The sequence below is a fragment of the Pseudochaenichthys georgianus genome, chromosome 21 (genome assembly GCF_902827115.2).
Source record: "Pseudochaenichthys georgianus chromosome 21, fPseGeo1.2, whole genome shotgun sequence".
Lineage (NCBI taxonomy): Eukaryota > Metazoa > Chordata > Actinopteri > Perciformes > Channichthyidae > Pseudochaenichthys > Pseudochaenichthys georgianus.
In genome coordinates this window covers 31794999-31820119 of record NC_047523.1, presented here as the reverse complement: position 1 = coordinate 31820119, position 25121 = coordinate 31794999, and the positions used below count along the sequence as shown (strand labels likewise).

At 43.3% G+C, this 25121-nt stretch overlaps 1 protein-coding gene across 3 annotated transcripts in view; it reads right to left on the bottom strand.

Annotated features, from left to right (window-relative positions):
- Window positions 1-1262: 1262 nt before the first annotated feature.
- LOC117466517 (sentrin-specific protease 7) overlaps window positions 1263-25121 on the bottom strand; it is a 28292-nt gene continuing 4433 nt past the window's right edge. For all 3 annotated transcript variants that reach the window (XM_071206999.1, XM_071207000.1, XM_071207001.1), the window contains 18 exons: window positions 23724-23848; window positions 23303-23409; window positions 22430-22742; window positions 21179-21396; window positions 20587-20706; window positions 20447-20480; window positions 18995-19225; window positions 18196-18752; window positions 17850-17977; window positions 17091-17207; window positions 16873-16995; window positions 14749-14844; window positions 14453-14658; window positions 14326-14363; window positions 3601-3644; window positions 3451-3519; window positions 3217-3367; window positions 1263-3048 (listed from right to left, as the gene is read on the bottom strand). In XM_071206999.1, the coding sequence (XP_071063100.1) occupies window positions 2914-3048; window positions 3217-3367; window positions 3451-3519; window positions 3601-3644; window positions 14326-14363; window positions 14453-14658; window positions 14749-14844; window positions 16873-16995; window positions 17091-17207; window positions 17850-17977; window positions 18196-18752; window positions 18995-19225; window positions 20447-20480; window positions 20587-20706; window positions 21179-21396; window positions 22430-22742; window positions 23303-23409; window positions 23724-23848 (2812 nt within the window). In that variant the 3' untranslated portion in view covers window positions 1263-2913. The remainder of the gene's footprint in view (window positions 3049-3216; window positions 3368-3450; window positions 3520-3600; window positions 3645-14325; window positions 14364-14452; window positions 14659-14748; window positions 14845-16872; window positions 16996-17090; window positions 17208-17849; window positions 17978-18195; window positions 18753-18994; window positions 19226-20446; window positions 20481-20586; window positions 20707-21178; window positions 21397-22429; window positions 22743-23302; window positions 23410-23723; window positions 23849-25121) is intronic.

The following is a 25121-nucleotide window of genomic DNA, read 5'->3' as shown; positions in this document are numbered from 1 at the left end:
GGTGTGTCCTGCAAGGACTGAGCACATTTCCAATAAAATATGATTAATCCTGGTCTCCAAGTTGAAGGACAGGTCTTTAAACTTTTAGAGCACCCTTCTACCTATTTAGGCAAATGGCATTAAACATATATCCAGGCTTTGAAGATCATAATGGCGTACGTGTGTCTGCTGCTCTAAGTGGAAGAAAAATAAACATCAATCTGAAAGCAATAAGATCAAATGACAAAAGAAAGTGCTTATCTGGTTAAAGAAAAGGGCATCACCTTAGATCTAATGGAGAAAGATGCTACTCACAAATACTTGATGCTTTTTTTGTAGAAACCCCCCAAAAACACAGACACACAGTCCCACTCCCTCACAGAAATGACAGTGACGATGTGGTTGGCCATGCAGCTGAGGTGATGCGCTCAAGTTATGTATATCTTGACAGCAGTGAAAGTCATGAGCTTAGTCAACCTTTAACCCCACACTCTTCCTCCTACGGGTTTATCCTGTTTTTAAAAGGGAAATCTGAGACCTCTATAAGTAGGGCCATTACGTATATGGAAGACAAGAGGGCTAACAACCCCAGGTAAAGTAGGCTGACAATGGCCAACACAAATTCACAATGGCAATACTTACATGTTGGTGTTGAGCAGCTGAAATGTTTAAACTGTTCTCAATGTAAATGAAGTGTGTTAACATGCTATCCTTTGCTATCTAGCATTGAAAACATGTTGCAAGTCAGGCTGTAAAATGTCCACCAAAGTGGTGGACTGACAGACATGTTCATCCCAAGATCTGTGCCTCTAACTAGGCTCAAAAGTGTACCAGAGTTAGAGCGGATATTTTTAAATAAGAGATAGAAATAATTGACAACTATTATAGTTATTGTTTTGCAAGTATTTCTGTGTTAGGGTAATAAAACTGTTCTACCTTCAGACATTTTCTGAAGTTAAAGGTACAGATAGCTCAGAATAGCGTAGTCCAGGATGTATTACAAGACTGATTTATTAAACTGCATTGGTTTTAGCTAGGTGTACCTCATACATTGAGATTGAGTGTAAATGTGGTATATCCCTATACACTGCGACACACTGCCATACAGAATGGGAGGGGGATTACTCGGGGTCAGACTGGAAGAGGAGATCTTAGCAGCTGAGACAGTAAATACACCTAAGCCGACCATGTAACCCTCTGAACAGATTATATTGGCATGTTATTGTACAGAACAAAATCAAGCCTATTACTGTAGCTTCTCTTGTAAAAAAAAAATGCAGACCTGGAGCCAAAATAAAACATTTAATACCTAGAAAATAATACATCAGCTGATTAACAACACATCAGTCTCTGTTTTAGTTACACACCTCTAATCCTCATCTTGTTACCAAGTAGGACAAGAAGTCAGGAGTCAGGACCCCACACTTGTCCACTGGCACTAGAATACATACTGGGAAGGCTTAATGCCGCTATTCTGGTTCCAGAAGAAAATAAAAACAAGACCAAGAATCGACAGAACAATGATTGTTATTTGGTTTACTAAAATATATTTGGGAATCAGCTAGAGTACATTCATCCAGCACGATGTCTAAAAAACTAAATAAAATTAAGTGTTAAAAAGAGACAAACATTTGAACAAAAACTCGTACAAAAAAAATTAGGCAAACACTGCAATGAGTCTTAAGGTAGGTTTTACATTTTAGAACATGACTTTTTGCAATTTGTGTTTTTACTAAAAAAAATACTTACGTACAACAAATATGTGTTATTACTGAATACAACACACAGCTTATTATTTGGGCTGCATGATGGGCAAAAACGTGTCCCAAAGTCCGAACCAACATATTACTTCTGAAGCTATATACTGAGACCAGTGGTTTACAATGTAGAAGAAACCTACATTTTCGACAGTATGCAAAATCTGGAAAATAATAAATGGTATTGCCCAAGAAACCTCAAATGACTAGATAATAATGCCATATGAATATCAGAACTATGATTTGTATGCAAACGTACAGTACAAGTAGTTTATTGGTAGTCCAACATTATTATAGTGAATTATACAATGTTTTCAATTTATTTATGTTTAGTTAACGTCCGTTGTGACTTAAGATTTGTCATGTTGGATCGGGATAGAAAGAGTGTCACAGACAAATGTTTATGACAGTTTAGCTTTGTTGCAAAGACATGTGAGTGATTGATCCTAGTTTATTGTCAGTATGTAAAGTAATTTCTTGGCACTGGATAACTGTGTGAGGCACTGAGTGACAAACAGAAATAGTTTTTTTCCTTTATCCTGAAAAGGGAACAGATAAACGGCTACTTCAAGTTTGGATTTCAGTTCCTATGGCTTAATGTCATTCTCTAATGGAAAGGGGGAAATAGGAAATGATTTTCATACTGTTCCTGTTTTCATCCTGTAAAGGTGTACCCATACAAAGAATGCAAAATAAGAACAGTTCTGATTAGAAAATCCCTGACTGAGACTGAAATAAATAACCTCAAATGTCAAACAAATATTGGCAAAGCAAGTGAACTCAACAATAAAAAGTTGACAATCTGCTGTACAAACGAGGCCTTACAGTGGTTCTACTTTAATCAAATTCCCTAGATACTAAATGAAAAATAAATAATAATTCATTAACAAAAAAAAGATCTTGCCTCATAAAAACAATCATTAAAAGCTTCCCAGGGTGTACAAACATGTTCTGACATGATTGCTGCTTTCATGTTCAATCAGAGGATCAACAGATAGCCAACGGTGTACATGTTTTGTTTGTCAGTGAATGCAGAAAACAATAAAACAATAACAGCGTTTTAGGCAAATGAAAATGTTTTCAGGTCATCGGAAATGTCCATTGCTCAGTATGAGCAGTGATGTGTAACGGCTACAGGAATGGATGCACGGAACAGCAGAGTTCCTTCATGAGTCTATCAGTTACTATCCAGGTTCTGTTCTCTGTAAAGTCTAAGTACCAGATCTCTGATTTCGTCTCGTTTCCTCCGCACCTGGTGCCGTGGAAACCATCGTTGTAGTTGTAGAGGAAGATCAAAGTGCACCACAGGGTCCTGAGAACGGCAGAAGAAGAATTAATGACTTTGTACGTGCACTAAAAAACATTTATGTCCCACTGAGTTCTAAACCTGGAAGGTTAGAGTTGTTTTTGATCCAATATCACGATAAAACATCTCCCTATATTTGAGCCACATAAAAAGAGATGCTGCCAACTTCTTTACCTTTAAAAAACTCTCAACATATTGCAGCAGGTAGAGGCCGCAGTCGCTGCTGTTGTCCTGCAGGGGAACGATACAGTGCGAGCTCTGCGTCTGATCAGAACTAAAGTCCCTCGATGAACCTCGACGGACTTCCCATTCAGACTGCAAGTACCTGAGGAAGAAATGCATATTAATCCATTTATAAAAACACACAAATGCAGCTATAAAGACACAGATAAATATTGTCATACTTACTCCCGTAAGAGTTTGAAGACGCGCTCATGAAGAGAAAGTTTGAGGGAATCCATGATAAGAATACATGGCCTACAGAGAGGAGAGTTACATCTGTCATTGAGTGTTTAAATCCACATAACACGTATGCATAAAAAAAACACGTCCACTCACCTCTTCATAACGGTTTTCTTCTGGAAGGTCTGTTCTGTGCAGTCCTACAACAAAATGAAAAGATTAGACTTAAAGGGGACCTATCATGCAAAATACACTTTGTGATGTCTTTTATACATAAATATGTGTCCCCGGTGCGTCGGGGAACTCACGCAGCATCAGAAAATGAAACACTCTCTAATCGACTTAATAGATTCAAATCGATGACCAAATTAGTTGCCAACTAATTCAGTCGTCGATTTGTTCGTGACGTCATCACGTGTGTTTTACGCGACGTTAAGCTCCAACGTTATCGGTATTTTTATCGGTACTGGAGACATTTAAAAAATATGTATGTAATGTATTATTGCTACAAAAACATTATATTGCAGTCTTAGTGTCGCCAACTCGTTTCTAATATGCAAAAAGACAAAATAATTAGTCTATTGTCTGTGTATTTTTGATCTTTCCATTCCAGACGAGATCTTTCTCCCCCGTCTGTGTGCGAGGGGGCGGGGAAGTTTACACACACGGCTGCTACATGCATGCAACACACGGTGGGGATGGCGGAGAGAAGCGCTCCAAGGTGTGGTTAAATGCAGTGTTTCCCCTAGGAGGGAGTCATAGCAGCGGTGCTAAGGCACGTGGGTCGAGCATAAAGTCAGCGTGGAGCGCACGGAATTTGTTTGTGTATGCACGTGCGAAGTGCGCCCCGTCAATTTGTTTCTATGTGTCTGCCAGCACAAGAAAGGCTCTTGAGGCCTAGTACCAGGGCCGGTGCTAGACAATTTGCTGCCCTAGGCGAGATTTTAGGCGAGATTTTATATATAAAGAATAAATGAAAAATCTCTACAAAAGACAAATACAGAGTGTGTGATCACAATTTTATATTTAATATCATTTTAGAAACCTGTTTAACAATGGACAGCAGGGGGCAGTAGATGGCAGGGTAACACTGCCGTAAAGGAGTTTGTTGTGATTTGCGCCTGCCGTAAACGGACTGATGTAGAGACAGAGCTGCCGTCGTCTTGCCATTCTGGCAAAACCCGCCAAACGAGCAGCTAAGAATTTGATTGTTCATAATTTCTTCCGTTTTGCAGGTCAGTTTTGTGTACATATTGTCACAAGTGTTATAAATATCCACGGTAGTGTTGTGTCACGATGTCGTAGTGTTTGGACAGGGGCGGCGCCAGGGGGTAGCTTGGAGTTGCTATATCAACTCCAACAGCTCGCTTTAATGAGCAGCAGAAACGGACATGTGGTCGGGTCGCTGCCTGGGAAGACAAGAGGAAGAAGCCAGGAGGGCACACAAATATATATAGTTAACCCATCAGGGTTTCCGCTAGGATTTTTTCTCGCCGGTCAAATGTCCGGACAGAATTTATTTTACCGGACAAATTTGAAACTTACCGGTCATGTTTCAATAATAAAAATTGTGTAGCAGAGTTTCCGTTAGCAGGTAATTACCGGACTATGACCGGATATACTGATGTTTAAAACTCAGTTAATGGGGCTCATTTTTATATTGCTTCAGTTTATAAATCGTAACAGATCGAAAAATTCAGATTAATTTTTCAATAAATGATTCCACAAACAACATAATTATTACGTTCAAACTTGTAGTAGATCAAGTACATTATTCAAAACTTTACATCAACTTTGAATAATAACACGGGAGAAACGGATCCTCTCTTTTCCCCTCTCCTTCTCTCTCTCTCCTGACAGCCCGTCAGTTTCTCATGCAGCTCGCTAAACAGTGGGCGGGGCTTGAGGTGATCATTCAGAGCTGGTGTCTCCGTCAGACCCAGCAGCTGATTTGATCCCTCTCTCTCGTCCGGTTATACTTCACTCGCGTTTGTGTCCATATCGATCAGATCCAGCTCTCCTGACCAGCCTTTATAGAGAGCACCGATCAAACTATTAAGAGTGAATATCGACCGATAATGACCGGCGGCCGATCGATCGGAGCATCCCTAATTATTACCAGACATTTTGACCGGCAGGTTTTGAATTTACCTGTTTTTAATCAATTTTACCAGCTAAAAACCAGTAATTACCGGCTAACAGAAACCCTGAACCACATATATGTCCGTGCGGAAACAATACCCCCAACCTGTAGTTCCATGTGTGAATTATGTGTCAGTGTGTTAATAAGTGATCACTACACAAGCCCCCGCAGTTTTTGCCCATGGTTGAATTCTGCGGGGGCTTGTGTAGTGATCACTTATGGTCCGGGAGGAAGCACCACAGGGGCTGAGGAGGGTGGGGGCGAGGGCCGCGGCCACGGAACGGGCTGTCGTAAGGGCGCGCCGTGGCGAACGAAGACAACATCCGCCAGACGCAGAAAGCTGGGTCGCTGTGCTGCGACGTGGGGATGGGCGTGAACATCCCGGTGGTCCCCAGCAGGAAGGAGCGCAGCCCGGCCGCGGCAGGCATGAAGTCCTCGGGAGGAAGGAGCCATGGACAGGGGAGAGGCCAGACGGGGCGCCGTCCGAAGCTACCATCGAGGCGAGGGCAGGGTCCAGAAGCGCGCCACCCACAGGCCGATGAAGGCATGGGCGACGTCCGAAACCGCCGAGGCGAGGGAAGAGGCCAGACAGGGTCCCGAAGCACTCCTCCAACGGGCCGATGAAGGCATGGGCGACGTCCGAAACCGTAGAGTCGAGACGAGGTCCAGAAGCGTGGTGAAAAAGCGAGAGGGTCCACACGAGGCCGACCAGACATGATCGAACTTCCTCTCAGGCACCAGGGAAAAACTCAAAAGGGTCGTACTGTCCTCGGTCAAAAACAGGTGGGCGAAATTGTGAGAAGATCCACACAAGGCCAACCAGGTCAAACCTCCTCTCCGGCACCACAACAAAATTGTCAAGTCAGATGTCAACCGATGGATGTCGATAGCCATTAGCAGCTAGTCGTTAGCTGCCGTCGTTAGCTGTTAGTTGTCGTTAGCCGTTAGCTGTCGTGCTTAGCTGTTAGCTGTTGTTAGCTGTCGTTGTCAGCGTCAGCCGTCGGTAGCTGCCAGCCGTTAGCTGTCGCGGTTAGCTGTTAGCTGGTGTCGACGGCCGCTAACCGTAAGCCGGCAGCCATTAGTCGATGCAGTCGGCCCCGGAGCCTCTGCTAGGCGACGTGTCTCTACCAGGGAAGGTGCCGCTGCGTGTAGTGGCCAGCACCTCAGGGTTAAATCGCCGGGCGACCAGGAAGAACCGGCTAGCTTCTTCGGCCAAAGCGCGGGGCTCAACACTAGCCGTGTTAGCTAGCGCACCCTGGACATGCAGCCGCACGTCCCGAAGAAACAGCCCCATGAGGTAGAACTCGGGTTCTTCCCTACCTAGCAGGTCGTGCATCGTCTCCCTGTAGTCGGAAGGCTTGATCTTTTGATCGATCGAGCCGGTAGCAGCTCCAGATTTGGAGCCGCTACCGGTTGCCTTGTCCACGGCCGGGCCGCCGGTGCTGGGGTCCGCGCCCGCGGTGGAGCCGCTGCAGGTCCCTTTGTCCACGGCCGGGCCGCCGGTGCTGGGGTCCACGCCAGCTGCGGAGCTGCTGCCGGTTGCCTTGTCCATGGCCGGGCCCGCGGCGGAAACGCCGGTGGTGGAACCGCAGAGCCAACGGTTTCACGCGTAGAAAGCACACAGGCAGCCGGTACACACAGGCAGCCGGTACACACAGTATCACACATGCGGACACTCAGGTCACACAATAGTGAGCACACTGCAGCCAGAGTGGCTGAGTCTGTTCTGGAGGATGTGGTAATGGATGAGGATTTGTTAAGGTTACCTGTTAAAAGGAAAAAGTGAGCAAAGGAAGTGTGGCTCAGAAAGGGAAGGTGTCAAAGAAGGAGTCGCTGTGTTCCTCCTCTCAGCCAGAGGGAGTCTCAGACGACTCAGAGGACAGTGACAGCAAGTCATTCTTTGACATCGTTGAGGTAGCAAAGGGAGAGGAGTATTCTTTCCAGAGGATCAGATCCTTTCTGGCGGAAACTAAGGGGTGGAGGGGGGTGAAATTAGATGACTTTTTTGCAGATTTGCAGATCTTTCACAATACTGCCAGGGTTCTCATGCGGCGCAAAGAAGCCTTAGGGGAACCTTTCTTCAGCGGCCCAGAGAAGGCTCGGTTAAAGAAGATACTTCAGAGGATTAGAGAGGAAACTGCAAAGAATGATGAATAAGTACATCTTGGTTTTATTTTTAAATTTTCTTCAGCCAGGTTTTTGATTTTGTTAGGATGCAACTATAATTTCATTATGAGTGATATAAAGCTGGGCTCTTTAAACATTAACGGTGCTCGAGGGGATGCCAAGAGAGCATCTTTATTTACTTTATTAGGAAACAAGAGTTTAAATGTAACGTTTCTCCAGGAAACTCACAGCACTGCTGAGAACGAGAGTGACTGGAGGAGGGAATGGGGGGAGGGCTTCTTCAGCCATAAGCGCAGCAATAGTGGAGGGGTTGCCATTCTCTTTGCGAGGGGCTTTACACCCTTCTCCTGTACGGTTGATGAGGTCATCCTAGGACACTTGCTCAAAATAAATTCTGAATTTGAAAAAGTTAAAATATGTTTTATAAATATTTATGCTCCCAGTGTGGGCGCAGAGAGGCTTTTGTTTTTTGAGAAACTGAAACACACTCTTAGCACCTGTGATAGTGGGGAGTATCTGTTCCTGGGGGGTGACTTCAACTGCACAGAGAACCCTGTGCTGGATAGGAACCACCAGGAACCGCATGCTGCCTCGAAGAGTGCCTTAATAAGACTAACAGAAAGCTGTGTGATGTTTGGAGGCACTTCCACCCGGGCCAGCGGCAGTACACGTGGGTGCACTCTAGGGATAACCTGTTGTCTCTAGCTAGGCTGGATCGTGTCTATGTTTTTAATCATCACATTAATGTAAGCAGAAGCTGCTCCATCAGTCCAGTGGGAATCTCTGACCATTCCCTCGTACAAGTCTCAGTTTTTATTAATCATGTTAAGTGTAATAGTGCGTATTGGCACTTTAATGCTTCTCTGTTGGCCGACAACCATTTTAAAAATGTTTTAAAATTATTTTGGGAAAACTACCGTTTATCTAAGAGTGAGTACAATTCTCTTCAGCAGTGGTGGGATGTAGGTAAAGTGAAGATCAAGCAGCTTTGCCTGCAGTACACTTTCAATGTCACAAAGGACATGGCTAGATCTCTGAGAGCTCTGGAGAGAGAAGTGGTGGAGCTGCAGGGATTGGCAGACTCCACAGGAGAGCGAGAACATGTTGAAGTTTTCAAAAGTAAAAACTCAGCTCTGTCTGACCTGCTGGGGTTTTCTGCTCAGGGTGCTCTGGTCAGATCCCGGTTTCAGAACAACGTGAAAATGGATGCTCCCTCTCACTTGTTCTTTGGTCTCGAGCGTAAGAATGGTCAGAGGAGGCTGATGCACTCCCTGCGATCCAATGCTGGGCAGCTGCTTCAGGAGTCCGCCGACATTCGTCAGTGTGCTGTGGAGTTCTACAATGAGCTCTCCAGAACAGAGTTCCAGGCCGAGCCAGACGTGGTGCAGTCGTTCTATGAGGGCCTTCCTAACGTCCCTGAGGAGGACCATGCTGAGCTGGAGGCGGAGCTCTCTGCCCAGGAGCTGCAGGAGGCCCTGCAGAGCATGCAGAGTGGGAAGGCTCCTGGCATAGACGGCCTGCCTGCAGACTTCTATAAGGCTCTCTGGCCAGTTATAGGTGACGACCTGCTGAGTGTGCTCAGAGACAGTCTAAGTAACGGGAGGTTGCCTCTGAGTTGCAGGAGAGCTGTGCTCACTCTCCTCCCTAAGAAGGGAGACCTGCAGGAGATTAAGAACTGGCATCCTGTGTCTCTACTCTGTACCGACTACAAGCTGCTTTCCAAAGTGTTAGCGACGAGGCTGAGGAAAGTGATGGAGCATGTCGTTCACGTAGACCAGACATACTGTGTACCCAGCAGGTTGATAACTGACAACGTGACTCTAATTCGAGATGTTTTGGTCCTCTCCGGTTCATTGGGCTGTGAGCTTGGTCTGATTTCTCTAGACCAAGAAAAGGCGTTTGACCGAGTTGAACACCAGTACTTGTGGCAGACGCTGGAAGCTTTTGGGTTCAGCTCTGGTCTCATAGCCAAGATCCAGGTCTTGTACAGGGACATTGAGAGTGTACTGAAGATAAACGGTAGTTTGTGTGCTCCTTTTGAAGCTCAGAGAGGAGTCCGACAGGGCTGCTCTTTGTCCGGGATGCTCTACTCCCTGGCCATAGAGCCTTTTTTACACCGGTTAAGGTCAAAGTTACAGGGTTTTTCTTTTCCTGGCTGTAGGGATGTTTTTAAATTGTCTGCGTATGCGGATGACATAATGGTCTTTGTTAAAAAAACAAGATAACATCAATGTTTGAACTGAAACTGTGAGCAATTTTTGCAAAATCTCATCTGCTCGAGTCAACTGGGGGGAAAGTGAGGCCTTAGCAGGAGGAGAGGGCAGTATTGACAGCTTGTTGTTACCTGGGGGCCTTGGTTGGAAAAGGGCAGGGTTAAAGTACCTGGGTATTTATCTTGGTGATGACACATTTTGTTTGAAAAACTGGGACGGTCTTATAGAGAAAGTGGAAGGCCGGTTAAAGAAGTGGAAGTGGATCCTTCCCAAACTTTCTTTTAAAGGGAGAATCCTTATTTTAAACAACCTTGTTTCCTCCATGCTGGCTCACCGGCTGGCATGCACCGACCCACCCGTAAACCTGCTGTCCAGGGTGCAGGCTCTCATGGTGGACTTCTTCTGGGACCGCATGTACTGGGTCCCTCAGAGCGTCCTGTTCCTACCAAAGGAGGAGGGGGGACATGGCCTGGTTCACCTGGCATGCAGAGGGGCGGCTTTCGGGCTCCGGTTCGTCCAGAGGTTCCTGGCTGGACCTGCTGACCTGGTCTGGAGACCCGTAGCTCGGGCCTTATTGGAGCGCTGTGGTGGGCTGGGGCTGGCTGAGTCGCTGTTCCTAATGGACCTGAAAGGATTAAGCCTGAACAATCTCTCGGGTTTCTATGGAGGTCTCTTCAAGGTGTGGGGACTACTCAAAAAAGAGAGACCAGAGTGCTGTGGCTCACTGTTCTGGCTCCTCAGAGAGCCGGTGGTCCGTGGATCTTGTTTTGTGTGTGGAGTAGGGCCTTATCTACAACAGAGACTCTGTGAGGAGAGGACCAGGTGGTGGAGGTGTGTGGCCCCCGTCTGGACAACGCTGCAGGCCTGGCCTCACGTCTGAGCCTCAGGTCAGTCCGGGTGGTCAGCCTCCTGCTGCAGAGCTGGAAGCAGCAGCTCAGCCAGTCAGAGCTGGCGCTGATCGCTGCTCACTGTAACGGACTGAAGTCTCCAAATGACAATGACTCTTTTCCAGAGATGCAATGTTTTCCTGATCTCAGTTGTGAGGGTTTTTTGTTAAAGTTGGACAATGTTACTGATTTTAAGTTTAGCACCATGTCCAACAAAACATTTTATTATTTGTTGACAAAGGTGCTGAATCAGAGCAGACTCCAAGAGTGAGTGGACACCCGGTGGAGAGCCCACCTGGGCCTGACGGAGGCTCAGAGGCCTGAGTGGAGAGCGCTCTACAAGCCTCCGCTGACTAAGAGGGGTGGGGACCTCCAGTGGAGGATTCTCCACGCTGTGGTAGCTGTAAATGCGTTTGTTTCAGTGTCTGACGCCTGTCCTTTCTGTGAACAGAGGGAAACCATTTTTCATTGTTTTACAGAATGTGGTCGACTCCTTTGTCTTTTTCAGCTACTCACTCAGATGTTGATTTTGTTTAATGTGGTTTTTTCTAAGTCAGTGTTCATTTTGGGTTGTAGGTACAGCCAGAAGCAAAAGTGCGAAAGTCAGCTTTTGAATTTTTTGTCGGGGCAGGCTAAAATGGCCATTTACCTCAGCAGGAGGAATAAAGTTGCGGGATCATTGGATACCGATGCAGTTTCAATTTTCAAGCGGATGGTTAAAGCAAGACTGAAAGCGGACTACGGTTACTTTTGCTTAACAAAAAATGTGGGAGAATTTGAGGCCATGTGGTGCTTTAAAAATGCTTTGTTAATTTTGTTCATAATTTGTTAAGTTAATTCAATAATATATGTATTTTTGAATCAAGTAGTAATCTTTATTGTCTTCATTGTTAGTTTCCACATGCTTTGCCGGTCAACAAGTCCTTTAAAGGCTAAAATGCAGGATCTGTTTGGTATTTTGAAAAAAAAACTTCACAGACATGTTTTATATACACTGAACAAAAATATAAATGCAACACTTTTGTTTTTGTTCCCATTTTTCTTGAGATGAACTCAAAGATCTAAAAAAAATTCTATATACACAAAATAACCATTTCTCTCAAATATTGTTCACAAATCTGAAAAAATCTGTGATAGTGAGCACTTCTCCTTTGCCGAGATAATCCATCCCACCTCACAGGTGTGGCATATCAAGATTAGACAGCATGATTATTGCACAGGTGTGCCTTAGGCTGGCCACAATAAAAGGCCACTCTGAAACGTGCAGTTTTGCTTTATTGGGGGGGTCTGGGGGGGTCCGAAAACCAGTCAGTATCTGGTGTCACCACCATTTGCCTCACGCAGTGCAACACATCTCCTTCGCATAGAGTTGATCAGGTTGTTGATTGTGGCCTGTGGAATGTTGGTCCACTCCTCTTCAATGGCTGCGCGAAGTTGCTGGATATTGGCAGGAACTGGAACACGCTGTCGTATACGCCGATCCAGAGCATCCCAAACATGCTCAATGGGTGACATGTCCGGTGAGTATGCTGGCCATGCAAGAACTGGGATGTTTTCAGCTTCCAGGAATTGTGTACAGATCCTTGCAACATGGGGCCGTGCATTATCATGCTGCAACATGAGGTGATGGTCGTGGATGAATGGCACAACAATGGGCCTCAGGATCTCGTCACGGTATCTCTGTGCATTCACAATGCCATCAATAAAATGCACCTGTGTTCGTCGTCCATAACATACGCCTGCCCATACCATAACCCCACCACCACCATGGGCCACTCGATTCACAACATTGACATCAGAAAACCGCTCGCCCACACGACGCCACACACACTGTCTGCCATCTGCCCTGAACAGTGAAAACCGGGATTCATCCGTGAAGAGAACACCTCTCCAACGTGCCAGACGTCAGCGAATGTGAGCATTTGCCCACTCAGGTCGGTCAAGACGGCCAACCAGAATCAGGTCGAGACCCCGGTGAGGATGACGATCATGCAGATGAGCTTCCCTGAGACGGTTTCTGACAGTTTGTGGAGAAATTCTTTGGTTATGCAAACCGATTGTTGCAGCAGCTGTCCGAGTGGCTGGTCTCAGACCATCTTGGAGGTGAACATGCTGGATGTGGAGGTCCTGGGCTGGTGTGGTTACACGTGGTCTGCGGTTGTGAGGCCGGTTAGATGTACTGCCAAATTCTCTGAAACGCCTTTGGAGACGGCTTATGGTAGAGAAATGAACATTCAATTCACGGGCAACAGCTCTGGTGGACATTCCTGCTGTCAGCATGCCAATTGCACGCTCCCTCAAAACTTGCGACATCTGTGGCATTGTGCTGTGTGATAAAACTGAACATTTTAGAGTGGCCTTTTATTGTGGCCAGCCTAAGGCACACCTGTGCAATAATCATGCTGTCTAATAGGTGTGCAACAACTAATCGACTTAATCGATTACCAAATTAGTTGCCAACTAATTCAGTTGTCGATTCGTTAGTGACGTCATCACGTGTGTTTTACGCGCCGTTAAGCTCCAACGTTATTGGTCTTTTTATCGGTACTGGGGACATTTAAAAAATATATGTCATGTGTTATTGCTACATAAGCATTATATCGTAGTCTTAGTGTCGCCAACTCGTTTCTAATATGCAAAAAGACAAACAAAGGCGTCCATGATATATTTTCGATCTTTCCAATCCAGAAGAGAGATCTCTCTCCCCCGTCTATGTGCGAGGGGGCGGGGCAGTTTACACACATGCGGCTGCTACATGCAGCAACACACTGCGGAGATGGCGGAGAGAACGCGCTCCGAGGTGTGGTTAAACTGTACCCGTCTCGATGTGGAAAATGCTCGTTACCAAAAGTACAATAAGAGTTTAGCATGTAAGGGCGGTAACACGAGCAATTTGCCTAAACATTTAGCAAAAGTGCACCACATCCAGACGGAGAAATGCACCGGGTTCGACTGTCTTTCTAGTAGCTCTGTAGCCCCATCCACGTTTCCACGTGAGGTGTTATGTATGCTAGCAGCAACACACGGAGTTAACTACATTATACAAACATGGGTTAATGATTAGAGGTAACCGAGTTATTTATTATGTTAAAGTTTCAGCTATTCTGTTTATCAAATTAGTCGTTTGTTGCAGCCCTACTGTCTAATCAGCATCTTGATATGCCACACCTGTGAGGTGGGATGGATTATCTCGGCAAAGGAGAAGTGCTCACTATCACAGATTTTTTTCAGATTTGTGAACAATATTTGAGAGAAATGGTTATTTTGTGTATATAGAAAATGTTTTAGATCTTTGAGTTCATCTCATGAAAAATGGGAGCAAAAACAAAAGTGTTGCATTTATATTTGTGTTCAGTGTAGGTATTGCCCTACAATATATTTTCAAATATAGCATGATAGGTCCACTTTAAAGAACAAAAAAAGCCAACATTGTACTAAACAATACATTTTCTGTGAGATAAAGCAAAGATATTGATATTCCTGATGAGTACAGAACAGAATCATTTCTTACCACTCGATCAGGTTGAGGGTCTTTTTCCAGAGCCTTTTCTAAAACACAAAAAAAATACCTTTAGCTACAGCTCTGGAGTCAGTAACATGAAGAGCCATGTATCGTTCAGTCTCATTTAAAAACGTACCTTTCTCTGTGTCCACACTGTCGAGGCGATTTAATGTAGGGGGTGTCTCTGTGATATCACTCGGGCTTTTGGACCCTTGAGCTGCCTCCTCTTCCTGCAGATCTCCTGTCCCTCGCTGGCTCTTTTCAGAGTCAGGACCACTCCAGGTCTCTGTTTTTGGTTCCTCCAGTCCAGGAAAGCAGATTACAACCAAATACCAATGAGCCCTAAACAGACAAAAAAAGCAATGTGATACATAATGTGATGTACCAAAAAAACACTATACAATACACCTCTTCACAATAAATGTAACTCACTCCTGATTGACAGGCACAAACAAGAAGTCCTTCTTGAAGATGTCCACATGTCGTGTCCATGTCTTCACCCGTTGGTGCCGCCTCTGCCTTTGACAGCTGGGTGCACACAGAAGCAACATTTTAACAAGGTTTTACAACCATACAAATAACTGTAGACACTTGGGGGTGCTAAGAGTGCTTGGAAATATAAGTCTTATGTCTCTCCTGTACCAGGTCTTTATACAATTTTCACAATTATTTTGATTTGAGATTTTATAAGTACATTTAGGGAGCAGGGCCAGTGTTGAGTAGAGGTAAAACATGGTATTTCTTGATCACCTCCCAACAATATTAAAGGTAGGGTCGGTAAGAATGGAGAAACCAGCTCTAGAATTTGAATCTGCCTGTTCCTTACAGAGCCCCTCCTCCAACACACACGAACGCGCACATGACCAATGAGGGCACGAGATAAGTTTGTGCACAGATGGAAGGCTGACAGGCAGGTAGGCCATCCAGTTATTTTTAGCCGGGCCAGCTCAGATGATTGGTCGTGCTTTTTACAGCGCCACGGCTTCCACAGATGAAATGTTTTTATGTATTTATTGTCAAAGCATTTCATATATTCATTGCTATCGGGATGTTAAGAGCATTCCATGGAATATAACAAAAAGTGTTTCTGAAGTGAATTACCTACCCCACTTTTAAGTTAAAGTTAATAACCTATAAATCAAAGTGCCTATTTCTTGATACGTGTGGTGATTATACCTGTTATACTCATATGTATTTAATATTAACCCTTTGGAGTTGACCGTCACGCCGGCGTGATCAGATCACATGACCTGTTCAAGCCGGTGCCGCATAAAAACAACAGGAAAACGGAAACGGAAAATACTGGAAACTGTAGATCCTGCTCAACAAGATGTATATGTGTATTTCTGTCGAAAGTACTGGCTTGAAACTATATGCCAGTCTTTGTTTCATGCAAAAAGACCCAATAAACACGGACATACGATGATATAAAGTTAATACAGATATATTTCAGAAGTATGAATAATGGAAGCACATATTTTAATATCTTCGCCGTATTTTATCATTTTACGAAACGGAAAATACTGGAAACTGTAGATTCTGCTCAACAGGATGTATTTACCAGGGAGGGGGTGAGGTAATCAGGTAAACGGAGTGATACGAAAAGAGACGAAGAGGGACATTCAACCATTTACACCTTCCTTTTTTCCCGTCAAGAGGTTGAAAAAGATTGAGTCCGATGTTTCCAATTGGTTCCCAAATTTGAACACTGACCAGTGGCATAAGATCAGGAGCCGGGTAAATGAGACTGAGGAGCCCCCGAAAAACAGATCCCGAAATAGCTCGTCCTGGTTTCCGCAGCAGATAGGCCTACAGTATGGTGTCTGTTATGTCAGTTATTTTAAATAAAACGTTGAAAACTGATCTTGAAAATTGTTTCCTCTTTTTATTTTATTTATCATTTTCGGGACGGGGAGACGTGTGTGATTAAAAATTAATTTGCAGAAATGTAAAGTGATCTACCTAAGTTCTATTCATATTCTTGACGGGAAGAGCCGTGTAAATGGGTGGCCATATATGCATTTGAAAAGCAATATAAATCACACAGTTATTATACAATAGGCTATAAAAGCACCATCGATAACCATTACCTTTATCCAATTCAAACTTTGGACGGGAAAAAAGGAAGGTGTACATACTCGATACGTTTCCTGATCTAAAAACATAGCGATGGTTTTGTACTTACGCCAATGTGAATTAAACATTATTTTGTTAAATAAAAACATGGTGATGTTTAGTAAATGATTACATGTCTCTTATTTAGCACAGAATATGATCCTATCCGTGACATATGGATCTTAACAAATATCCGCTATATCAGATACCTGTAGATCAGCTGTTTATTTCACATGAGTTCCAGTGTGGCAGCTTTTCACGGCTCCCCCTGGTGGATCCATGATCCATTGCAGCTGGTTTCATTATAATTAAATGTATTTATCAAGGGGGCGTTTCAAGTCCTGCGGGGGGGTTTTCCTTTTCAGCAGGGGCCCACCCCGTGCCGATCACGGACCCGTACGGGTAGGCGTCTGAAATGAAGCGCTACATCTGTATACTTACGAGTCGCTGGTAACGGTGCCTCCCTCACTGGCATTGTCCCTGCGTGTGAGCTGCTTGAAGAAGAAGCTGCTGAAGATGTGTGAGCGCTCGGCCACGGCAGCAGAGGCGTTCTGGAGGAGGTATCTGTTTCACATCACAGCAACACAATCTGTTCAAAACTGGATCTCTTCTCTACAAAACGTGTGAGAAACCAAATGACATTTTAAGGCATTATTTACTTGAGGTAAAAGTCGATGATAACATCATTAAGGAAGATCCCTGTGTCGAGGCACTGCAGGTCCTCCATGGTGACGGTTATCCCTCCTTTGGACGGTGGGGGAGGAAACTGTATCAACCTGAGCAGAGGTGGAAGAAAGAAAAGATGAGCCGTGTACAAGGACAGTAGATGACAGGTCATGTATTACAGATATCGCTGTTGACGCAAAGAGCACATTTGAACTGATCATCATGCGAAATGTCCTTTCTGTTGATACCACTAACAACTAACATTTAACAAGAACAGATACTCGTTGTCCCTCAGAATAGGGCTGTGCAATTAATCGTATTTTAATCTCCATTACGAATTGAAATAAAACTATTATTATTATTATTATTTAAAATGAATGGATGTTTTCAAAGTAAATGGATAATCGCTCTCTGCTGGAACTGCTACCCCCGCGACCCGACCACGGATAAGCGGGAGAAGATGGATGGATGGATGGATAATCGTTTTTAATAATCGTGATATCAATTATTGACCAAAATAATCGCGATTAGGATTTTTGCCATAATCGCACAGCCCTACCTCAGACCACTTCCTTTGTTTGATTATATTACTTATATTTATTTGTATCTTTGTAACTGTTTAATGTGTGTGAATGCAAAGTTAGGATTGTTGTTTTTATTCTATTCCATTTACTCTTAGTATGTTCTATCTTAGTCTGACAGCCTGTAAGGCTCTACGAGAAGCAGCATATATGATAGTGCAGGTCACTTGCCTTCGTGTCAGTCCATGATGTTTAAATGTAGTCCAGCTGGAGTCCGGTTTACAAAGGGACACGTAGTAGGACTTGTTTGTTCTACGATGGCTCAGCGTGTATACAGGAGCGGGCTCCTCCTTTTTCTTCTGTGGGAGGAAGGTCATATCATAGGAGCAGAATTATAATCATATACCTTTGACCAATGGTTATCATCCAGAGGAACACACATCTGAGGGGTTGCAAGATGAATCACAGGAGATGAAAAGAAAAATCTGCTGCCAGTTATTCTGCTTATTTTCTTAGAATTCTCTCACACTTTTGAGTATCACAGTACACATGTTCCTCCCCTGCTGCTTTCTTTTACCTCAGGCTGTTGTTCAGGCTGTTGTTCAGGCTGCTGTTCAGGCTGCTGTTCAGGCTGCTGCTGTTCAGGCTGCTGCTGTTCAGGCTGCTGCTGTTCAGGCTGCTGTTCAGGCTGTTGTTCAGGCTGTTGCTCGAGCTCTTGTTCTTTGCGACCCTCCTCTGGTTTGAGTTCTGTGTCTGGATCTGTTTCTGTGTCCAGCTTCAGTTCTGTCTCTTCCTGTAAATCAACCTCCAAATCGACGTGTGGTGGGGTGCTCAAGTCTACATCAGAATGCAGGTCATCATCGTCTGTGTCTAATCGAGGGTAAGAGCAGTCCAGGCCCAGCAGAGACAGCAGGGGAGAGTCCAGTCCAGTTCTTCTGATCAGCTCTAGGCTATCATCCAGAGAGAGAACAGGAGTGTTGAAGTCGTCCAAACAACTAAGTTTGTTGCCACTATCAATGGTTCCTTGAGCCAAACTGTTGAGACAGTCAATGTCCAGGAGGGAGCGCAATAAAGCCCCCTCCATTCCCACCACAGGATATCTCAGGGTCAGCAGGACAAACGGGCTCGCCTTGCCTATGAAAAAAATAAAATCTAAATGTACAACCAAGGTCATCGTGCACCATGCAGATTATCATGTGACATGACAAACGTTACTTAAAATGACATAAGAAGTATGAACAGAAAAACTGACATTTGTAAATTGAAACCAGGACAATTTCAAGGACACAAAGTTGCCAACAGTAGAAATCTAAAGTGTATCTTTTTAAAAACAACACTTGTGCAACGCCTAACTCAAAGCTCTCTATTGGTCTCACCAGTGCTCGTCGCTCCATGTTGTTTCACACACAGCTTTTGTAGTTCTCGCTGTAAAGCAGCTGCAGCCGTTTCTGACACACATAACAGAAGAATGGCGGCAGGGAAAGGCTCCTCGACGTCCTCAAAGTGAAAATCCCGCTCCACCAGTTCCTGCTGCTCCCACACGCTGTACCTCCTCATGTCTTTACGGTCCAGAGATAGCCTCACCTCCAGCTCTCCAGTATCATCATCTGGGGAGGATGAAATGGTCAGGTGAACCTTGAGATCGCATTGTTGATATCAAATGATGAACATTGTTACTTCTTCCATAACCAAAGAAAGTCAACCGAGGTCCTGCACAGTTCAGATTTTCTTTGTAGGTGGTGCAGTGCTCCAACTTAATTGAAATCCATCAAATAGTTTAAGAGATATTTCAGTTTGTGTAATAGATTGTTTTAATAGAAGAAAGTAAATGTATGTTTTCTTGTGATAAAATATGTAATGTGGTTAAAAAGATCATATATTACATTAGACACACAAAGATTGTATGGTATATAAATACTAAACTGTGAAGATAACTAATATTTACGTTTTGACATGTTGAATATAACATGTTGATCTTTGATCCACTTAAATGTCTTATCTAGGATCCTGAGATCCATTGCTTTTGTTTGTCTCCACCAACACATTTGGGGTTCGCGGGTAATTCCCTCACTTGAGTAAATGTACGTGATGAAACACCATTTTTCACTCGTGATCATTTCTCCCCATCTGAAAGGAAAGGGGCGTAACATTTGCAACAAAGAGGTAGAAAGACTGTGTGACTAAATGACCAACTGTACCGTCCGACAACATTTTACAAATATAGGTATCCCTCATTTACAAGATATCTAATCTCAGAAAAATCACTTGAAATGTTTCACATCTGTCAATTTCTCATTTCTAAAGGTATCCTTTCAATTTGATTTGTGATCTTTTTTGGGTTAGGGTTAGGTGTGTTTTTCTTTTGATATTGTTATAGCATCTGATTGGCCTGTTTTTATTAAACAATGGATTGCACAGCTTGACTGACTGCACTTTGAAATACCATGAAGGCTCGCGTCAAGGCTAATGTAACCTGCGACCTCTTTAGTAATTTGCTTTTCAGCCACAGAGGTTTACCTGCAATAAAATGTGTATCTACCCAAGAATATCTTTTTACAATGCAACTTATTTTTTTAACCAGATATATTTCTTACACACAAACACGGTCTCAAAAGCTGAGAGTGCTCTAGGGCCTTGAGGGTCTAATCCAGTAACACACACATACTTTACGATCTGAAATAGACCAGTAAGCTGGGAGTGGATGTGTGTAGACAGCATGACCAAAACAAGTTCAGACTAAAGGGCTCAGGTAGGCCAATGCCTCGCAACAACACTGAGTTTATTCAAGCGTAATTAACACCAAAGGTAAAAACTCCTCTTATCATTACCTTCCAGTGGGATGATGATTTCGTGGTCCGCTATCTGTGAAAGAAAGAGTAAACAATGTGTTATACTCCTTCCCCTGAAATGTGATTTAAAAAAAAATCTGTGTTCAGCATCGGCAAATTAATATATTTGTGGTTTATACCATGATTTCTCCATTTGCTCTGCCTCGATAACCACCACAGTGCAGCGTGGAGAAGGAGAAGTCTATACTGGGGTTTGACTGGGGAAAAATTGTCACTGACACGGGCTCCTCTGTAAGCACCTGCAACACAGAAACATACACACACTGTTGGGAAAGTCAGTTCAAACACATCCTTCCTTCTGTTGGCGCCACCTAGTGCTAGTAAGAAGAATGACACACTGACAGCTATGCATGCTGCTACTTTGAAACATTTCTCTCATAATATCTTGTTAGCATAAGATGCAATATGAATATTAATCGCTTGAGCTTTTGTGATTTAAGGCCAATATCCCCGGGCCCATAGAGCAACATGCTTTTTTCATATAGTGCTAAAAATGTTTATGTTTAAACCATGGCTAAAACTTTGCTAAAAACAAATAATGAGTTGAGAAAAAAATCTGAATGTTCCTTTTACTATATTCCAAGATTCATATATGCTTTGCTCTTATCAAATAAGAGATTGCGTTCCGACGACGCATTATGGATCTTGTTATGAAATGTGTTCATTACAGAGATATGGATCAGTCGTAATACAGGGAGAAGTCCTGCTAACCTGCACGGCCTCTAGGTCAGAAGCTTCTTGCTCTTTGTCCTCAGCTTTCTGTGGGGATTGTATCTCTACTACTGCATCTTCCACAGGGACCGGTGTTTGGACCGCTGGGCTGCAGGGAGCAGCGTCACCGCCGTCCTCCTCCTCCTCTTCCTCCTCCTCTTCCTCCTCCTCTTCCTCCTCCTCCTCTTCCTCCTCATCATCATCACTGGACAGAACAACTGAAATAAAAGCACATGGAAAACACATCAGGCCCAGAGTGAATTTAAGCTAGCTAGCCAAGATACTTTTTTCAAAAACAAGCACATCATGTCCTATATTGCATAAAGGAGTTGTAATGGGATTTTAAATCAAATCAAGTTTTATTTATATAGCACATTTATAGATGATTTTTGGTCGAGCCAAAGTGCTGTACATATAATAAAATTAAAAAAAGAGCAGGGATAGACGTTGTCCTAGATATGTAATAAATGTAAAGCGTCTTTGAGCTTTAGGAAAAGCGCTATAAAAATCCCATGTATTATTACTATTATTATTATTATTATATGACACACAAGTAGGTTGTAAAGATAGAAATAATCATTATAATGTTCTTTATTTATAGAACAATTTAGCTTTTTTTGTTAAACACTTTAGTTAAATAAATCAAATAAAAAGCAGTCAACAAGATGTTTAAGAGATTAGATTTTGTTTAGAAATGTTTAGTATTCATATATACAATATGGCCCAGAAAAAGAAAGGAATACAAAAACAGTTCTAAAAAAGAAATACAAGACGGTTAATATAAAAAAGGGGGACTTTTATCAAAGTCAATAAAATAAATATCTTATTGAAAACATCTTTATCTGAGTTTTAAACAAATTCTCTTAAATGTTGTTAATGATATCGCCCACATGAATCCAGTACTGAGGCTCGACTGATAATGGAATCTAACTCGCATTATTTGGGCTTGGTTTTGGTCTGGGAATAGTGTGGGTGAGTCCTGCTGCATTAGCTGAAAGACTATGTGATAATGTAGAAGAGCATCTAATTCTGTCTGTTCTGCATCGAACCAGCTTCACTAACAGTCTACAGAAGCTAAGTGCTCAGCTTCACGATCAGATCATCTATTTACACATTGATATAAAACAACATGGCATTGAGCTGAGCTGCCTGAGTCACCGTTTTCCTCTTGGATCATTTCAAAGTGAAGTTTAGCAGTAGAATTAAGATACCAGTTTTTGAGGTGATCTTATCCTTTGTTGGGGTACTCACTGGGTTCGAAGGGGATGGATGTGGTCTTGTTGTCCTGGCAGGAGGAAAGACTTTGTCTGGGGGTAGCAACAGAGTCTCCGGCTTCTAAATGACGACCGGGGGTCGGATCATCTCCTCCCACCGTGAACTGTAAAATGGTACGGTCCAAGCTTTCTGGATCTCCATCTTCATCGGGTTCCGTTTGACGAACACGCGTTGGGGACAGTCCTCCATCCTTCCCTTCTTCTCTGTTGAGCAGAAGCACACTCTCACAGTGGCGTTTGGGGCTGCCGGTTCCATTGCACGGCGATGCTGGATCCTTTCTTTTCCTCTTCTGTCGAGACGGCACAGAATGCAGAAACTCAACAAACAACTGGAGCCATGTTCAAGCGCAAGACACACAGATGTCTTAAGAGATATAACCGTAGAGGTGTCACAATAGCCCTTTTTACATGTTCTACACAAAATGGTGCTATTGGAGAAGTGATCCCTTTAGTGTTTTAAAACATAGCTGTCTCTTAAAATATATGTGATGCCGTGAACATGACAAAACATTATAGATACAGCCTCAATGCTATCATTGCTCGATGTCATCAACGAAAAGAGGCACAGAGGATTCTGATGTTAATTAGGGTCTTATATGCTCCCAAGCTGCATTCAATTCTTTTGAATAGGTATTCATAATTCCATTTAATTGACATTGATGGAAATGTCTGAGGGTTTTTGTTGGAGTGTTATGGAAACAACATCCTGACTTAGGCTTATTCAAAACATGATGCCATTTAAAAACACACTTACAAAATAGTCTGCATGCCTGTTCTGTTGCTTTATGCCTTTTAGAAGAAAGTTTGGATAAAGTTTACGCTTCTGCGAGACTCTCTGTACGGCACTCACCACACTGTTTTGCACTTCTTTTTCTGGATCAGACAACCTGCCCTTGATGAACTCATCACAACTTCCGGTATCATCTACAGGCTCCCATCTCACCAACACCCCACAACCTGTATCAGACGGAAAGATAAGCAAACAATCAGGCTGGAAAAACCCATACAGTTCGGTCAAACAGAAAATTACTATTACTACTACTATTAAAAAGTAGAAAAAAGTATATCCGTGTAAGGGAAATGAAGGGTAAATTCAGCTTTGTTTCAGTAAAACAGTAGCATTAACCCTGAAAAGGACATTTGACAGAAGTTCCGGTGGAAAGCAGGAAAATCTAAATCTGTCTTAAAATAAGAGATAGTCAAAAAGTCAAAAGGGCGTAAAACAGCAGCACGATAGAAACTGTGATTCTGAATGCATTCATGCTACACACCTACAACTTCAGCGTATTTGAAGTCGTCTCCGTCGTCTTTTCCCATTATAACCTGCTTGCCATCTTTGTTTTGTTCTCTGTCCTCTTTGTCATCAACATTTTGTGACCTTCTGCAGAGTCTTGACCTGAAGACACAAAATAATGAACACAACATTCATTTTTTAGCACAAGCAACATGCTGCAGTGTTACACTTCATATACTAAGAATACCTAAACCTCTAAGACTAAACAGACAAAAACGAACACATAAACACATGTTTGATCTAAGTTGAGAAAGATTTCTGTGTGGTATTATTCCAAATAAAATCAGCATGTTTTCTGCCTGGAAAATACAGAGCCAACTCTTATAAAGGTCATTTCTCATTACAACGTAATACATAAAACCTCCTACTGGTTTTGTGGCTAATTTGGTGGGTTATTCACAGGTCTGTGCATGTGAACCATCACATTATCCTGTATTTAGAATTGTATTTCTCATCAGTACAACATCATACAAGAGATTTTAGCTGGTTTACTGTCCTAGATCAAAGATGGCTGATGGTGTGTGTCGTGGCTCGGTAGCTCCCGATTCAAACCACCGGCCTCGATTAAAACCTACAATATACAAGACTGTTGACGGCCTAGTTATTGTAGAGGATGAGTTACTCAACTTCCTGGCGGTTAAAATTAAAACTATGACCCAGGACGAGCTAGTCCTTGTAGCCTCCAACACCTTTGATTCCGAATGGATCGAGACTTCTAAAAAGACGTTGTTTGAACTCTGTCCTGAAACCAAGCAGCGGTGTGTGGCCTTTAAAGGCAACCAGAAGGATGCAAACAATATCAAAAGCTGCCTAAAAGTGCTAAATGAATGCGGTGAAAACATCCCCCGTTTTGTCTCCCACTACCTGGATGAGCTGCCGCCTGTTACGTTTAACAACCTTAAACTAGCAAGCCCGAAAGTTGCAGTTCTTCTTGCCATTTGTTTTACCGGCCTCATGACTCATGGTATGTTGCCAGACTCCGTGTTGACTGTTACTTTGGTCCCTGTCATTAAGGACAAAGCGGGCAAGGTAGGGAGCTTGGGTAACTATAGACCAATTTCTCTAGCCAGTGTGTTATCCAAAGTCCTGGAAAGAATTTGGTTAGATAGACTATGTTCTTATTTATGTACCTCAGATAACCAGTTTGGCTTCAAGGCTAAGCATGGTACTGAGCTATGCATCTATGCTTAGAAGGAAATGGTAGAAACATATAGAAGACAGAATTCCACTGTTCTGATTGGTTTCATTGATGCCTCCAAGGCTTTTGACCGAGTTAACCATCATAAACTGTTTTTAAAATTGAGACAAAGAGGTGTGCCTAACAGTATAATTAGGATCCTGGCTTATTGGTATGCCAACCGGAGCATGCGGATCA